General features: G+C 42.4%; 1 protein-coding gene and 1 long non-coding RNA gene across 2 annotated transcripts; both read left to right on the plus strand.

Moving 5' to 3' along the window:
• Positions 1-4,406: 4,406 nt before the first annotated feature.
• Positions 4,407-6,548, plus strand: LOC124075195. The gene is made up of 4 exons (XR_006845966.1): positions 4,407-4,686; positions 5,752-5,793; positions 5,940-5,995; positions 6,095-6,548. It is a non-coding gene; the product is annotated as an uncharacterized LOC124075195 (long non-coding RNA).
• A 3,576-nt stretch (positions 6,549-10,124) lies between these two features.
• On the plus strand, positions 10,125-14,220 carry trhrb (thyrotropin-releasing hormone receptor b). The gene is made up of 2 exons (XM_046418456.1): positions 10,125-11,198; positions 12,703-14,220. Exons 1-2 carry the CDS (start codon positions 10,413-10,415, stop codon positions 13,126-13,128), a joined length of 1,212 nt encoding a protein of 403 aa, XP_046274412.1. The 5' UTR covers positions 10,125-10,412; the 3' UTR covers positions 13,129-14,220.
• Positions 14,221-18,482: the final 4,262 nt, after the last annotated feature.

An 18,482-nucleotide genomic window follows, 5' to 3' on the forward strand; every position in this document is an offset into this window, starting at 1 on the left:
TTTGTCCTGCAGCGAAGTGCACGGTGTGTGCAGCACTTCTGTGTCGAGTGTGTGTGGTGCAGCACCTTGTGAAACACTGCCACTCTGCTTTCACACAACAAGAACGAGCATCAGCAAAACCACCATTTGACTAAACACAAAACATCAGGGTGTGCACGTCATATCTAATGTGTGTAGAGGGTGACAGCGCAGCACAGCGAAGAATACATATGAATCCAGTAAGTTAGCATGTAATTTAATTAATTGTTATAATCTGAGAATCTTAATTGTTCAGAACACGCTGTAATGCACTTATATGCAGGTGTAAATGTTTAGTACACGTGTCAATAATTAAACTCCTGGGGAGCTATTAGTGCAGGCGTCTGTGTGAACAGGTAACGCATGATGTTATAGCAAAACACAGCTGCAATTTTAAGTACTTAAAGTGTTCCTAATATAAAGAGACCCAACATTCCCCCCATGAGTAAGCACTTGATGGCAGTGGTGAGGAAAAGCCTCCTTTTAAAAGGCAGAAACCTCGGAGCAGACCCCTGCTTTTTTTTTGGGGGGGGGGGGGGGCTGCCTTGACTGACCAGCTTGAGAGAGAGAGAAATCATTTATTATATGTTTGTATGCTGCCTGTAATTGCTAAATAAACCAATGTGTGAGACATTAATACTTGAAAAAGTATCCCAGAATATAAACGTGGAGTCGGCCAGCCTGCCTGTAACACATAACCATAATCATGCCATGTCTGACAGTCACGCATACTTTCATACCCTACTCATATTCACACACACTCACTCACTCACACACACACACACACACACAGAGGGGCCTGAGGGGGCCGCTGTCATCAGTCCAGCGTTGAGCAGGACATGTAACACAGTCCACGTGCCAAACTGCAGTTGGAGGTTGAGGACGAAACATCGGTTCATTAGTCTGTTTAGAAAAACAAAACAAAACAAAACACTAATGGAGGTTGATGAACATGGAGAAGATGAACCCCCCTCCCTCCATCTGCAGAAACTGCCATCAGTGCCCTCGAGCAAAGCAGCGAACACGTTGGAGCATCTCAGCAGCTGACAGCGACTATTGCTTGGGTAGTGATGTGTTCTCCTGGGATGTGTGCAACCTAACCTCCACCCCCACCCCCACCCCCACCCACACCCACAGGCAGTAAACAGAAAAAGGAGAAAATTCATCTGTCTAACCACGACGTTAAGTGCAGGGCAAGAGGGAAATTAAAACTATCCTCTGAGAGATGTACTGAGATGAGGGCCTGCAAATATCCTGCCACATCACAGTCTGAGAAAACCACCAGACTTTTCCTGTGAGATACTCCTCAAGCAACGCCGCTGCTCTGTTGTTTATGATCAGAAATGATTTGTCATTTCCTCCAGAGATGCTCCCAACCAGCAGGCCCATTTTGTTTTGCGCCATCCAGGCGAAGTGTGGCATTTTACACTGACAGATCTGCTGTGAAGCCAGAGCACAAGTAAAGCTAAGAATAGCTGATGGGAAGCCAGCAGCAGCAGCGGCGGCAAAGACGCTGGTCCAAGGTTAGAGTAGGACACTGGGAAACAGGCGTACAGGCAGGCACCACTGAGTCAGCCAGTCTTTCAGCAGGGGACGTCTCAGATTGGACGGAGCGAGGACAGACACACATATGTCTGCTGGATGGTGCGTGTGCTGTGGTCACTAACCAGAGGCCGGGTGCATAAGAGCTGAGTCAAACTGCAATGCTAAGCTGAGCTGAGTAGCCTGTTTTCTCTCTCTGGTGTCACTCAGCACAATTCAAAGGATGTTTTGGATGAGGTTCAAACAGGAAAATCGTAAAATAGTCAGAGGTTTCAAACCCTGGCAGCAGCAGCAGGAGGAGGAGCAGCTGAATTACGATGCTCAGCGCACAAGCGTGAAGGCTGAAGGCCACTCGTTGCTCTGCTAGACAAACATCTCCATCTTCATCCACAAACAAACAATTACTGGACTCGTTCCTGATTAAAATCCAGCATAAATGAACTTTCAGCCGCTGCTTGCTTGTTCAAAACCTGTCAGGGGGAGGGAAGTTTTGTCTCAGCTTGTGCAGGAGAAACCAGGCCAAATTCAAAGTTGATTTGTTATTTCTCTCTCTCTCTCTCGCTTTTCTGCCAGATTGTCTAAACAGCCATTGCATCATGTTTCCGAGAAGTTTTAAATTTGCATGTGGTTTTGCAGAATCCGAGCAAATCCTGTTTCAAAACCAAGACAGTGTGAAATTAATGTGCTGGTGTCAGCTTACGATGAGGAGCGTAAAACTTGTCGGAACATGTAGCGTAAATGTTTGACGAAGGTTAATGAATTGATTTCTCTGGGCTCTCGCTTTCATAAGCTCAGACTGAATGCTCTAAAGAAGATGGAGGACTGATAGTCTCATGACCATTATGTCGTCTAAATCAGTGGGAGGGAGCTCAGTGGGAACGCAGCTCTTCGTGTCTTCAGTGTGTTTTGTTTTATTTCAAACAATTTGAGAAGAACACGATTTGAAAAGCTGCAAAAGGAAAAAGAAAACAAAATCCTTTGTGCTGACGTGTTGCTGACTGTCAGCAACTGTTTCACTTCATTTGAATTTTTAAATATTATTTCTTTGTGTTATCACATTATCAGCCTTGTATTTAAATTTAAATTATCTAGTGTGTGAAAAGACTTGAGCCACTGGCTGATCTTTGTCTTTAGTACTTGTTATCTCTGCATATTTTACTTATTTTATTTTGTTTTACCTTATTCTATTTTATTTTATTTTATTCTACTATTATTTGTTACTCTTTCTTACGTTCTATGTATGCACCAATCACCAAGACAAGTTCCTAGTAATGTCAAACCTCTTCACTTACAATGGCAATAAAGACAATTCTGATTCTACTTCTGATTCTGATATTTTGTACTTTTCTGGGTTTGTCAGCCAGGTCAGCTTCAGCCTAACTGTTTGGTGAACATTTATCTCAAGCAAAGTGTGGAGAAACCCGACAGAAACCTGACTGTGCTTCTCCATCCAGGAGAAAATATCTCACTCCATTGGTCTTTTAGCAGCTTCTAATGATACTTGAAGCACCACTTGAAGGTTTCACTAAGAAAACTACGGACTTGAGACTGAAGTCTGTAGACTCAATCGTATCACACGATTGAGCTGCATGAGAGCGGCCTGCTGTCTTAAAAGACGCGGGTTCAAAGTTCATCCTTGGCTGTTGGTGACAACTTGTCTTCAGATTGGAGTGCTTTAGCGCCTCAGCCTGGCAGCAGCTGAGGACTGCAGTCTCTCGAGACACTACTTTTCTTTTCTTTTCTTTCTTTCTTTCTTTCTTTCAAGCTTTTCACAGTCAGATCCCTTCTCCTGACTTCATCCCTGAGTCCTGAAAAACACACATAACGAAATGACTTCTCTCCTGTGAAAACGTGTTTTAGAAACTTGACATTCAAGTCTTCGTTTGAAATCCTTTCTGTTGTTGCACCCCTGTGAGTACTTCTGAAGTCTTTGCTTGACGTTTTTTTTTTTTAATGAATTATGAATGCGATTGCACGCACCTTCACACCCACACACCTCCGCACTGTCACACCTGGGAGCTGCCCTGAACAAACCGAACAATCTGCTGTCGTCGTGAGCACAGCGACGGTTGATGTTTATGCAGTGACCATATGTGTGTGTGTGTGTGTGTGTGTGTGTGTGTGTGTGTGTGTGTGTGCTCAGACGGAAACAGACGACACAGAGCCGTCCTACAGGCAGGAGTGATGCGTGCTGTCAGTGGAGTTTATGGACTGGACCCCACAGTGTGCTCACCATTAACCGAAGGAGGTCGGGGTCAGAGCTGTGGCCAGCTTGTTTATGACCGACCTTGAGTCATGGGTGTGTGTGTGTGTGTGTGTGTGTGTGTGTGTGTGTTGACAGCCATATGGGTCTCAGTAAATCATAACGTTCATTTTGCATTTTAAAGCGCCATTATTGGCTTTTGGTGGGTTATTACGCATATCAGTATGCGCCTACGGGCACGCAAAAACAATCTTTTATTGTCACCAAATACTTATTTCTTATTTATTGTACAATGTAGTAGTAAGCGTATGTCTCTAACTGCTGTGCACAGTGACTAATAGCTGCATAACTCAAAGGAATTGACACCTTTTATGGTTTATAGCTCTTTGGGAAGAGACGCAGACGCACTGACATACTGTATATATTATATTCATACATGGCGCAAAGTATCACCGGGCTCAGTTGATCCATATTCATGAGGTACGTGCAGAGGGTATCATAATCTCTCTTCGCTGAGATGTTTTGTGGTATTTTCCTCAGACCTGAGCAGGGCTCGTGTGAGTGAGGTCTGCGGGGCCCGGATGTCATCGAGTCATCATCGAGTCCGCGCATGGGCGGAGTTACGGGGGGGGCAGGGGTGGCCCTGGCCACCCCTGACCACGCCCTGGCCCCGCCTTGGCCACCCCACGGCCGGAGAATAATTTTAAAATAAATTATATGTCTCGGAGAATTTTGGTTCCGGCCGCTAGATTTTAGTTCCGCCGATTTGTTTCCCGGTGGGACCCATTTTGCTGTAACACCCACAAGCTGTTTTCTCAACCTCTCTGAAACGAACGTGCCTCGTGTAGCAGCAACTGGTGGAGGAGTCAGTCGAAGTCATGTCCACACAACCTACCCATGAACCAGGGCCGTGAGATTTGGAGGTAAGTTATTTCTCCATGTTTTTGGACATGAAATTTTCTCATTTTGCTAACTGTGGCTTTCACAAAGTCCTTTCACAACTAACTCAGTCAAAAACATCTAGCTAGTAGATTAGGGTAGGTAAAGGCTCACAAATTAATTGTAGTCTACTGTGCATAACGTTACAACCATTTTTGATTGATCCATTGTTGTATTTCTGCTAACAATCGTCGGTAACGTTAGCTTGCACATAAGTTACTAGCGATAGCATCTCGAGTTTGACCGTTCTCCCTGTTTTGAATGAACGTGTCTGCCCAAAAGTGCTGGTGTGCCCGAACGTCTCAGTGTGCTTAATTTGAACGTGGTCACTTTCAGTCATTGGTCTAACTTGAGACGAGATGTCACATCAGTACTCACTCAGCCATTAGGCTAAACAACTCTCAGAGCAATTTTTTTTTATTGAACGGTCAGATGCAACCAACACGTTATCCCTTTTGCTAAACTCTTATGCAGCAATGTGGTTGATGCATTTATGTTCTTTTCTGTCAGGCAACATGAAAAGAAAAATTACACACTATTTCAGTCAGTGTACTAGTAGTAAACAGACATGCATCAAAGACAGAGGGGACAGTGTTGAGGATGTGCAGGATGAGATAACAGAGCAGGATAAGTCAGACAGCAGCAGGATTTCATCTGGAAATGGATCCCAAGGTACCACACACACTAGCACTGCTATCATCGTATATTGTGTGTAGAGTTATGCTTTTTACAGGCCTCACCTGTTATAGTGTATATGATGTACCCATGTCATACAGAGAAGACAGATTCAGACAGACAGACATCCAGCAGAGACAAAGGGGACAGTGTTGAGGGTATGCAGGATGAGATAACAGAGCAGGATAAGTCAGACAGTAGCAGGATTTCATCTGGAAATGGATCCCAAGGTACCACACACTTACGGTCATCATTGTGTGTGTGTAGATTTATGTTTTTTACAGACATCATTATGTTATGATGCACAGTGTATCTGATGTACCTGTGTACTGTATCACTAAAACTTTCTGTTTCTGTAAACTGTTGCATTTCAGTCATTGATCCAGTAACACAACCCACTCAAGGCACTTCGCAAGGTAAGCAGTATCCCCACCACCACTGTTGATTACTGTTTAGCATTACAATCAGTGATCAGATTGCATGCAGCATTGCTAGGAGTATTATACAAACTTGACATCACTAAGTTCCAATATTATTTTATGTTGTGTGGTTAAACTGACAGATGCCAACAGACGAGGCAGCCGAACACCAACCCTGGGTTCAGTGGGCCCCCTGCAGGTATAAATCACATTCATGTCTGTGCAAGAATACATAATGTATATGGAAATGTTTGGTGACATGTGAGATGATGGGTTATGGTTATTTTTCTTGTTTAAGACATATCCAGATCAAGATCAGACCCACCTACCCAACCCCAGCTGAAAGAGTACCCAAGAACAGCCTTCGGTGCAAGACAAAGAAATTTCAGTCCTTCGTGGTATGGTCTGTACACATGGATTGAATACTCCCAGTCCAAGGACGCTGTTTATTGTTACGCCTGTAGGCACTTTAGCCTTCCCAACGTAGACACTACTTTCACAGTACTTTCTTTTTACTGCAGAAAGCACCTTTATGTTAAAAAAGTATGTTACAATTTCACTTAAAGTCTATCTCAAACAAGAGCTCAGAACTCAAGAGATTTAGTTTCAACAGTACATATGATGGACAATAACATGTAGAAAGTGTTAACATGTGGTATGAGTTCAGTATATATGTATTTTCCTTTTATTGTAGAAAGCCTCTATATGCTTATGCTACATATAATAAATGAATACATTGATTTCTTACCTTGGATTTTCTTGGATTTTGTTCATGAGTTGGACCTAATTGAATGAATACTACATAGCACCAGATAGGCCACCAAATACACCAGAATATAGGAAATCAAAACTAGCTAATTTAAAATTTTTCCGGGGGAGGACCCCCGGACCCCACGCCTTAATTGGTTACAGCATGGCCACCCCTTCGATTGCCCTGGCCACCCTTTGGCCACCCCATGTAAAAAAATTCTGGCTCCGCCCCTGAGTCCGCGCCAGCTGTGGAGTCACACGTTTTGCCCCTGTGGGCCTCAGGTCGCACTCAGGCACAGCTTAACCTGCTGCTTATTTTTTCTTCTTCTTCTTCTTTGCTTCTTTCTAAATATAAATCTGACAGAAATCAAATTCTCCTCCACTTTCAACGCAATAAGAGGATTTTAAGGAGTTATTACTCACCAGGGAGAAAACAGTGTTATGTGTCCCGTGGATCTGCATGACCCTGGTGACGTCGCAGCGGAGTCATCGGGGCTGTTTTAGCTTAAACATATTTATTTATTATTTTAGGTGAAAGCTAAAGGTGCATTGTGGGAAATGTAGGCGTTCTTTTTAGAGCTTGAATCACACTAATGACTAATCGTGGTATATCGCCTGCTGCATAGCATGTGGATATTCTGTTAAGATGTGTCTCTGGAAATGAAGCAGGCCCAGCGTCACCTCACAGCGGGAAGGTCACAGGTTCAATTCCCACCTGTGGCAGGACAACTCTGTGTGGAGTTTCCTTCTTCTCCCTCAGTCAGTCTCCTGGACCTGGACCGAGGCACTGGCTAAGATCTGGAGTTGGACACCACATGATGGCTGAGGATGAGTTAAAGAACGAGTTTTACTACGCTGTACTAGTCTTTATATTCATCCTTGACTACATTTCAGAGGGAAATATTGTACTTTATAATTCATTATATGTTTTTAGCACCTGAAACAAGATTTTAAAAAAACACATGAGGTTTGTAAAATATGATGCTTATACATATTTCATGCTTGCTGGGTAATTTGACTTTTCATTTTAGTCCATAATGTCTCATTATTTCAATATGACTTCAGTGCCAGTGTAAACTGTTTTACGCTTTCTTGTTTTGAAGAAATTCTCTTTGAGAGCATGTAAACAAGTTGATTTAAATTAAGTGCAAAATACACAATAATCTGGCACAAAAAAGAAAAGACAATAAACTCGCAAGACAATAATACAACTTGGTAGCCTACAAAGAAAAGAAAAGACACAGACTGAAGCTCACAAACTACTGCAAAAAGTCAAAAAGTCACGTCATACAAAATGTTATTTAATTCCCTTTGGAATAATTGTGTGTGTTACACATTTTCAGTTCTTCATTACTTTAATTACCCATAAACCACCTCCCTCAATAACTGAAATTACTGACAAATAATTGTTCAAATGAAACCTGATCTCACACGTCACTGACATCATAACTGTACCTTAATGTGCAGATTTTTGACCATAAAGGCATCATTTTCAATCTCTGTCCACACATTTCTTCACCTCCATCCTGCTCTGTGTTAAAGGGGGGGGAAAAATCCTTTTGGAGCAGATTTGTGGTCAAAATATTCAAGGTCTGCTCGGTCTCAGTGCTGCTCAGGTGTGTCCTTTGGGTGGCAGTAAAACTCTTCCATTTATTTTCTCTTTGACTGTGATTTAGCAGTTTCCTTCTGCGACTGCTGTTATGATCTGAATATCGTAATCAAGCAAAGATGTTTAAACAGGAACTCTAAGCGATAAGAATGAGGCTGTGATAATTATTGATTAACAGATTATTGATAAACCGTGTTGACTCATGAGATCCTGGTTTCAGCTGTTCTGAGGGAAGAGTTTCATTCTGAATGCTCGTAAGCAAGTGACAAAAGAGTAAAGGTTCATTTTGTGTCCTTTTACAACCTTCTTAAATTCACACTGTTAACCTTCACTCTAAAGTAGGAATATTAGACTCTTAATCATCAATTTATTTTGAAAAATCTTTTAAATTTAGCCAAATAATCACAACAGATTTGTAGCTGCTTAATTTCACCCAAGACAAAAAAACAGATGAACAAAAATGGATACAAGAAACAAGAAGCTGGTGGGATATTACGGGAATCATGGGAGAAAAGGAAGGAGGAAGGGGGCTTTATTATGTAATTCCCCGTCGTCCCGGTCCACCTGTTGCTCGGGATGGACGGCTGGCAACTTCAGAGCTCGCGGCACAATCTCGTGAATAAAGTGCGTGTTGGCGTGATCATCGGCATTCTCAGCTCAGGTCCTGCAGAATGTGCACAGTTGGTGTGGAGGAGAGTTTCCCACCTCCACAGTGTTGTGCAGAGAACAGGCACATTCCCATGCTGGTGGCAGTTAACGCAGGTCACTGCAGATCTGTCTTTTTGTGCTTTTCACGTTGGCTTTACAACACAGCGTTGGTTTAGCTTTCAGCACCAAGAACTCACAAATCAAAATTTACTGCCTCAGCTTCAACACAGTGAAGTCGATAGTACACAATAACATGTGGTATTGATGCATCACTGCATTAATGAGGTGCTGTAAGTCTAATTAGTGCTTTAATTAACCAAAAGTGTCTCCAAGGCTCAGATTTTGTGCTGCGTGAGAGCACGAGAAACATTTTTAGTAGGTTTCACTGTTGTTTTAACTGTTTTTACGCTGAAACAGAGCTGCTGCAAAGATTTTATGAAGACGTGTGTCAGATCTGATGGTGAAAAATGGACTGGAGGCGTTACAGCATGTAAGACTGAAAGTGTGAGATGATAACAACGTGAAACAAACTCTTTACTGGTCTTGTATCTGTCTTCTTTGAACCTGTAACCTCTTAGTTATCTTAATCTGGGCTGCCACTGAGGACACATTTGACATTTGAAACGCTGAACATAAATTAGGCCTTTGCCTTTATTAGTCCGGCAGTGAGGAAATTCTCCAATTCTCTGGTATTTTATGGGCTGATTCCAGTATTTATTTTTAGGCTGACTTGGATGATAACGATTCAGTGTTTCTCTGGCAGAATGCAGCATTTTCTTCATACAGAGAGTTAAATTGTACATGTGTGTAGTATCCTTAACTTCTCACAGAACAATTAAAAGTCAGATTATACACAAATTACACAGGATTATGTCTTGACTCTTTTTTGAATAAGCAGTCCTGCTTCAGCCAAATGCACGAAAACACTGCAGACACGGCAGCCTACCTCACTGAAGTGGCAACGTGTTGAGCTGCTCATCAGAGGACAAATCTGACATAATGAATTCTGATTTTAGGGTTCAAATTGCCTCTAAGATGCAGATCAACAGTCCGGAAACAAACAGTGACAGAATACGAGGAACCTGCAGACATGACCGCTTGTCTAAATAATCTTTGTAAGCAACACGAACACTGCTTTCTGTAGCCGTCTGTAAGTAAGAAAATAATCACATCAGAATAGCAGAAAGACACAAATATGTTGCTACATGTTGGCGTTTGAGCAGCTTTATTGATGGGGGGAGGTCTGGTGTAGAAAACGTAATTATGGGCTAATCCCCTTGCGTGCGTAACGCGAGCCGGTGCCAAGAGCGAGGCTCAAAACCAAACGTCCATCTGTCAGACACAGTTTGCTCTGACCAGAACGCGGAGACGCGTCGCTTTTTACGCACAGCACGAATCACAGCAGAGTCCGAGCAGCTCTTTGTCGCAGTAATGATGACCGCTGAGTGCAGTTTAGAGCCTCCTGAGCTCGATGTACACTTTTAAGGAGCCGCGGAGTCGACTGATCTCTCGCTTCTGTCGCGCGTAAAACCTGTTGGTGCGTCTGGAAAGCGTCAAACCAGCTGCAAAATCTAGTTATTTTTCCTCAGGATATCTGAACTAAAACAAGATGGAAAACTTTACGACAGCTCCAGAAATGAACAACACTTTGGGCAATTGGACGGACTACAGCATTCAGTATAAAGTGATAAGCAGTTCGTTGCTTTTCGTGATTTGCGCTTTGGGGATCGTTGGCAACGTTATGGTCATCCTGGTGGTGCTGACCACCAAACACATGAGGACTCCAACCAACTGCTACCTGGTGAGTTTGGCTGTGGCTGACCTGATGGTGCTGACAGCGGCTGGTTTACCCTCCATCACAGACAGTATCTTTGGGTCTTGGGTGTTTGGCCACTACGGGTGCCTCTGCATCACCTACTTCCAATACCTCGGAATCAACGCCTCCTCTTGCTCCATAACAGCCTTCACCATCGAGAGATACATCGCCATCTGCCATCCGATTAAAGCTCAGTTTCTGTGCACCCTGTCCAGAGCAAAAAAGATCATTTTATTCGTTTGGGCTTTTACCTCTCTTTACTGTGTGATGTGGTTCTACCTGTCAGACATCCAGGAGCTGGTGTACGACAACATCACCATCATCACCTGCGGCTACAGAGTCTCCAGGAAGTTTTATTTACCCATTTACTTCTTCGACTTCGGCGTCTTTTTCGTGTTGCCGCTGCTGCTCTCCGCCGTCCTGTACGGGCTCATCGCCAGGATCCTCTTCCTCAACCCGCTGCCCTCCGACCCCAAAGACAAGAAGAAGAACGGACACAACAACCACCACAACGTCAATAACAAAATCAGCTGCAAAAACTCCCGTCACTCCAGCTCCACCGCGACCTCCCGCAGGCAGGTGGGTGGTGAGCGAGCCCGCAGGGGAGCACAGACAGGCCGGGCATCGTTTACTTCGTGTCTTTAAATGTTCCTTATCTTAAATCAAGGAAATGAAAACAATCGCATTTGGACCGCACTTTAAAAATTTGGTCAAACGAAAAAGGTGCTGAAATGCATCCGCGTACAAATCTGTGGTGGTTGCACTGTGAGTATTTTCATTTTGCACACAAAACATATGAGAATCTAAAAAATATGAAGCGAATGTAACAGAATAAAGTCTGCACAACGTTGCAAATGGGCTCCACCTCCACCAAATCCGACGGTAAAATTCCGCTCACACGTGAACGCATCACACCTAACATGTAAAAGAATAACGCTCTCAGGTGCATTTTTCACTCCAAATAAAACTTTGTCGATAATACTTATATAGTTTTACTGAAGTAACACTTTCAATGCAACACTGTTTTCCATAATGGAGTATTTTTTCTATATTGTGGTGTTGCGCCATCAGGTCTTCCATCTCTGCAAAAAGAAAATAAATACATAAAATATGTCATTTACAAAGTGCCCAACTAGCTAAAAACTGACTGAGATCATTAGAGCGAATATTGAATATAGATGCATCTGTTGCACTTCACAACATATTTATTACATAAACACAGAATCCTTTTTATGCTCCTCTTGGATGTTAGAGAAAAAAAATGATGTTAAACAGGTTGCGAGGGGCGATTCAAGCGGATAACAAAAACTGAATGAGCAAATGAATAAATGAATCATCACTTACATAAATTAGTGCTCCAATTAATGATTATTGCCAATATAGATTAAGCCTGCAGTTATGTCCTCGATTAACTGTTTAGTCTTTGAGATGTCAAAGTTCATAAATTCAAACGTTTTGTTTTGCTCGACCAGCAAGACAAAATCCAAAGCTGTTCGGTTTACCGTCACAGAATACAACATGTAATGGTAAATATTCACGTTTGAGAAGCTGCAGTCAACTAATTCACAATAACTAACTCAAGGCCGAATCGATTTCCTTACAATCGACCCAAGCGTCGAAGCACTTAAAGGTATAATATGCAGCAAATTTCCTGATCAAACAACAAAAGTAATCTCTCTCAGTCGTCACTTGTGGTCCTCTGGAGACCTGTGGTGGTGTCTGGGTCGCTCTGCCCTCCTTGTGGATATTCTCAGCACCTTTTGCTGTGACGGGACGTTTCTGGGCCCCCAGCCAACGAGATCTGGAAGAGCTGCAGGTTTTTTGTAGTTTGGGTGAACTAGCCCTTTAACAACTGACATTACAAACTTCCTCCTTGTCGGCTAAAAAAACCCCAATATAAACTGCCTCTTTCCTGATGTCTATAACCCCAAATTCATTAAAAAAAAAGACATGTTGGACGTGCAGCTCCATATCTGTTATTTTCATTTCCTTGTTAAGAGCTCCACAGTATTGATTTTTATCCTCTGTAGACTCCTCTGGGAGCTTTACTGCAGCAGCAGCTCTCATATTTCTCCCATTACAGGTGACCAAGATGCTGGCGGTGGTGGTGATCCTGTTCGCCACGCTCTGGATGCCGTACCGCACCCTGGTGGTGGTCAACTCCTTCCTGGACCAGGCCTACCTGGACAACTGGTTCCTGCTTTTCTGCAGGATCTGCATCTACCTCAACAGCGCAATCAACCCAGTCATCTACAACGCCATGTCTCAGAAGTTTCGTGCCGCTTTCCGCAAGATCTGCCGCTGCGGGAGGAAAGGCTCAGATAAGCCCGCCACCTACGGCGTGGCCCTCACGTACAGCGCGGTCAAGGACACGTCGATGGTGGAGAGCACCGATCACTTCACGACGGAGCTGGAGGAGCTGACGGTCACAGATGAACTGCTGTCTGATCAGAAAATGATGTTCTCAGACCCTTGTATGTACGGGAAGGTGAATTTCAGTGACGCCTGACTTTCAGAGAGTTCATGGGGGATTGAAGAGATTGAAAATGTTATTTAATGGAGTCTGTTAAGTGGGAATATTGTGTTTTGAGTGGCTGCTGACCTTTTCGAAGACAGGCTGCTGTACATAGAGACGTAAGCACAGTCTAATGACAGTCTTTGGGGCACAAAGCCAAACAACACTTGATGGAGAATGATACAGGATATTGTAAAACAACAAACATCGACAGATAAGCCCTCTTTTGTCTCATAGCTGTTCTCTTATCTTGGACCTATCAGAGTAATTTACTGTGCATGAGTCAATAAAACCACGTGGATGTGAACAAAAAAAACATTCCCCACTTCAGATATATGGTGTTGTGCCACAGTCTCTGAAGCAGCACAGGGCGGCACGGCACTCGTGAAGTGACCATCTGACATGATGTGAACTCAAATACCTAGAAATCATACAGCGTTTACCAACACGGCCAGCCAGTGATGTTTTGTTACCAGAGGATACCAAAGAGATGATGGAAGCGAAGAGACTAAGGCCAACAAGCCCGGTTTGGAACTGATTCAATGTTTCCCAAGAGTGAATCGATTGATGCTAAAATTCACGATGGGTCATTTCCACAGCCTCAGCCTCAGCCAGAGTTTGGGATTTGATCTTTTATTTTCCAACTAGAAAGAAAACAAAAACCAAAACCCTCACCACATGTTTTTCAGGGCAGGTGGTCCATTAAAGGGTGAGTCACACCTGAACCTTTGCAGACACAACGGGCAGTATTTTTACTGTGAAGGACAGAACGGCCTCGAGCCGAATGTGAAAACCAAGACCGACTGTGCTGAGTGCGTACTGGAGGCTGGGGTTGAGCCTTTATAAGGTCTCTTGATGGGTTTGTTGAGTTTTTCCACAGCGAAGGACACAAGTTCACGGACAGGGACGTGGAACGAAAGTGCATCAAGCTCATTGTGACTTTAAAAATCTTCCACAATGAGGCTTGTTATGTGCTGCTAAAGCTTCCACAGCATCATCCTGTCTCTAATAAGGCACAGCTTAGTCTGGGTTTACAAGTTGTGAGTGACAGCTTTATTCATAGGCTAGAAATTATTTTAGAATGCTTTATAGATTAGTAATAAGTCATTTGTAACAACAACTTCATTGGTTGCTGTGTACTGCAAAAATTGTTTGTTTTATTTAGTTCTTAAATTCTTCAAGATTTTCATGAAATCAGACTTCGATTTCAGTTCTATTTATGGTCAGTTTTTTCCCCGCAGTAACCTTTCAATGCATTTGCATCACGTAATTACTTTCCTGTATTGCAGTTTTCATTGTTAGCAGCAGAGTCTGCCATCCATCCCCCATGAGATCGACGCTCCTCTGGTTGTTCAACGGTTAAGAGCCTGATTGGTTAGAGCAAAATAAGCAAAAGTGTAAAAAACAGAAAATGAACTTGAATATGAACAGTTTGACCACATTCCAGCAGGAACAAGACTCCAGAGAATCCACGCCAAAATCCTACTGAGGACTTTGTCAGTTTCTAATTATTAACTACTGATAGATTGTTAACACATATTTTAATACACCCTTAAGATATAACTCTTCATAAAATATGCCTCATTAGACATTAGTACTTCCCTCACTTACAGCAGTGGTGGTCACAGCCCTCAGTGCTTCACAGTGTGAACGATTGTATATAGTGTTACAGAGATTTAGTGTAACATACAGGTCACGTTGATATATTCTAGCTGCAGCATCAGTGTTCAAGTTGAAGCAAAGTGAAGTGAATGTTTTGGCTCTGTGTCACGTGAACTGTGGATATAACAAACCATCGCTTTGCTTGTCACGCTCTTTAGTTGTGAAAGCCGTCAGCTGAGCCGCCGAACATGGCTGCACGGACGTGTGATGTTTAGATGCGCTCGTGTTCTGTGGCGTTTTCTGCCAGATCAGTGACTGGGTATGACTTTCTGAGCGCAGGGGAATATAATTGGACAGCAGCAGCAGCAGATATAGCAGAAGATGATGAAGCATGTTACAATGTGGAAAATGTAACATGACAGCCTCAGTTTTTGTTTAATGATTGCGCCAGTGCTGTGCACATCTTGAGTATCAGTAGATTCACACACTCGTGTATGTTCTCTGTGTATTTAATGTGATTATTATTCATGGCTATATATACATGAATATAGCCATACATGATTTTGTGATGTAAAATTTAGAGGATGCTGCCATTGTCTTGCTTTTTAGAATAATGTGATCTTGTGTGTATGTTTGATGGCTATCAAGGAATTTGTAGATTTTATCTTTCTGTTCCAAATAAAGTTGTCTCTGGAATTAGAGAGAGGACAATTTTTTTTCTCTATCTATCGTTTTTTTCTCTTCTGTTTGAAACATTTTTCTAACAAAGCAAAAACTGGGTCGAACCCCGACCAGGGCCCACCTGCGTAGAGTTTGCATGTATGGGTCACCTGTGGGCACTTCAGTTTCTTCTGACAGTACAAAGACGTGCAGGTCAGCTTAACTGGTGACTCTAAATTCCCAGTACGTGTGAATGTGTGCAGGAATGGTTTGTTTATCTCTGTATGTCAGCCCTGTGATGAACCGGCTATTTGTCCGGGGTGTATCCCACCTCTTGTCCTCTGTCAGCTGGCACAGACTCCAGTTGTTGTTTTGTTAATCTTTAGACTGATAAACCTGATGTGCTGGTGAACACTGTGGAGCATCTGGCACCTAAAGAGCCAGATATTTTCTTCAGGAGATGGTGGAGACCAAAACAGAGCTAAAAAGCGAGCGAACATTGGACTGTTACATTCATGACGGGCCTGAAACACATCTCAAAGCTAATGGTAATGTTGTTTATCTGCTGGAAGAGTAAGTAGGCAATTTGTTCCTAACACATCAGCCACTGTAATTTAATAAAGTGAACTGTGTTGACCAAGCAATCCAAGAAAAATCAATTATTACTGCTTTAACACAAAATGTAATAATAATTTTATTAATCTGTCTACATACCTGCTTTACTATACTTGCTAATGCGAATACTGTATATAATTTGATTGTACATTTTGTCATGTTTGGATTTATTCATATATTCTATGCATACATGAGGCATTTTGTTGACAGACAGCACCTTTTACATCCCACTTTGACAGAATGTAAATTTGCTGTTTAGGGCGTTCAGCATTTAAGTACGTCAAACCGAAGCCCATCCATACCTCCGCATCAGCCATAACAATAACACCCTTCTCACATGAGATTCACCTCAAGGGACAGATGGACATAAACACTGCATCTCTCACCGATGAATGTAAATTCTGTTACCACGTCCACCGAGCATCACACGATACTGAACTCAGCCCGAGAGCAGTTTCAGTTAACTGCTAATTTACCGCCATCTCCAGGATTAAACTCCGTGAGTGGAATTTTAAAAAAGGGCCCATGCAGTTTCTGAGGAGTGTATATAATGTTTTGATGTGAGCCGCTCCTCCCCCTCCTGTACACAGATGTTGGTTGGCTCTGAAAATGAAAAGAAACAAGACAGACAGTCCACAGGGAAGATATTTATCTTTTAGCCAGTTCCCTGTTGTAGGCCTGTCTTACAGCCCGACTTTTCTGATAGCTTGCTCTACATTAAAGAATAACTGTAGCCTGTTTAGACCATGTTGGCTTTGAACGGTCAATTCACCAGTTTTACAAGAAACATATTTTATTATTTACCTCTAGTTTTAGCCATTCAGATAGTTTCAGGTTTATGTACTGAGGTTTGTAGGTATCTCTTTAGATACACCTGAACACAGTGAAGGTGAACATAATTTTCACCACTGACATTTGAACAAGACTATGAGTCTGCAGGCTGAAAGTCTAACGATTCTCTGAGGATGCTAACGTGCTAATCAGCACAAAATACAAAGCAGGGTCTGAGAAGGGTTTCTTCAGTATTTGATCAAACAGTATTAATAAACTAAAACTTGATGATGACCTGATAAGGATCACCAAAGTCATTAAAAAGTATCCTCTGGGTAGCCTGATGATCAGCTGCAAATTTCATGAAAATCCTTCTGAAAGTTGCCGACATATTTAACCCAAAAACCAAAAGCAGAAAAGTCATGAGATCACCAACTGCAGTTGGATTTACCTTCTGAGAACCAACAATAAGCCTCAAAAACCTCTTGTGCTTGCACAAGTCTGCTGCACTTTGAAAACCTGAAATGAGATACAGTAAGATGGACTGACCTGCAGGAAAATTTATTTTCCGTGACTTGGTTCTGACTAAAAGTCCTCACAGCCCAACTCTTGTGCGTCCGCCTGCCATATCAATCAATGCCAAGCATTTGTAACGCCACCTGTAATGGTGATGTGATGGACTGTTGTATTGATCTGCATTCTGAGTGGGTTGGAAGAAAAGACAGAAGGTAATGTATTTAACGCACACAAAAAAAGAGCAAACCACAGTCAATTATTCATAATTGTCCAGAACAGCTACACTAATCCATCACTTGTGTTTATCTTCTTCTGTGTGTCTCCAGCTACTGTTTACACCTTAAACGAGAGAAAAACACAGCATAGAGCCCAACTCTGATGAGGCCCTAATGAGAATTTAACAAGGCTTCTAACCAAATTTTCATTCAAATCATTTTCATTTTACTGATCTCTGTCAGTGGCTGGCAAAATGTGAAACTAATTCAGTTACATTTACTCTTCTAAGAAAGATGGATACTGAGTCTCCTCTTTCCTCCTCCATCCTCTCACCACAAGTGACAACCAGAAAGTGACGAGGAGGGAAAGAAGCTACAAGGGAGAGTGGAAAACAGGAGGTGGCTGTAGATTAGCTTAGCACAAAGCCTGGGAACAGGGGGAAATGGCTAGCTTGGCTCTGTTCAGACATAAAGAATACACAAAGAGCCAGCTAGCAGGCCTGTAGCAGGTACAATGTTTACTATCTTAATTCAGTGTGCTAGCATGCTAATATCTGCACTATAAAGTACTGATGAGACTGCAGACTCATGTCATTAATTTTGCAGATATTTGGTCAAATCTAAAACAGAAATGTCCCGATGATAAACCATGAATATTTGTACCAAATAAAAAAAAACAAAACAAAACAATCACCCAATACTGTCGAGATATTTGAACTAAAGCCGGAAATGTCGACCTCAAGCCACTTCACCAAGTAGATGTTGAGATATTTCCCTGAATAAAATAAATTTTTGACCTCATCGTGGTGCTGGTTAAAGAATCAAAGAGTCAATATGATTGATCCTCTTGGGAAAATGACTGTGTAGCTAAATCAACAATCCAACCCCTTCTTTTATAGATAGATAGATAAATAGATATACTTTATTGATCCCAGGCTGGGAAATCCCAGGCTGGGAAATTGCAAGCGC

The sequence above is a fragment of the Scatophagus argus genome, chromosome 17 (genome assembly GCF_020382885.2).
Source record: "Scatophagus argus isolate fScaArg1 chromosome 17, fScaArg1.pri, whole genome shotgun sequence".
NCBI lineage: Eukaryota > Metazoa > Chordata > Actinopteri > Scatophagidae > Scatophagus > Scatophagus argus.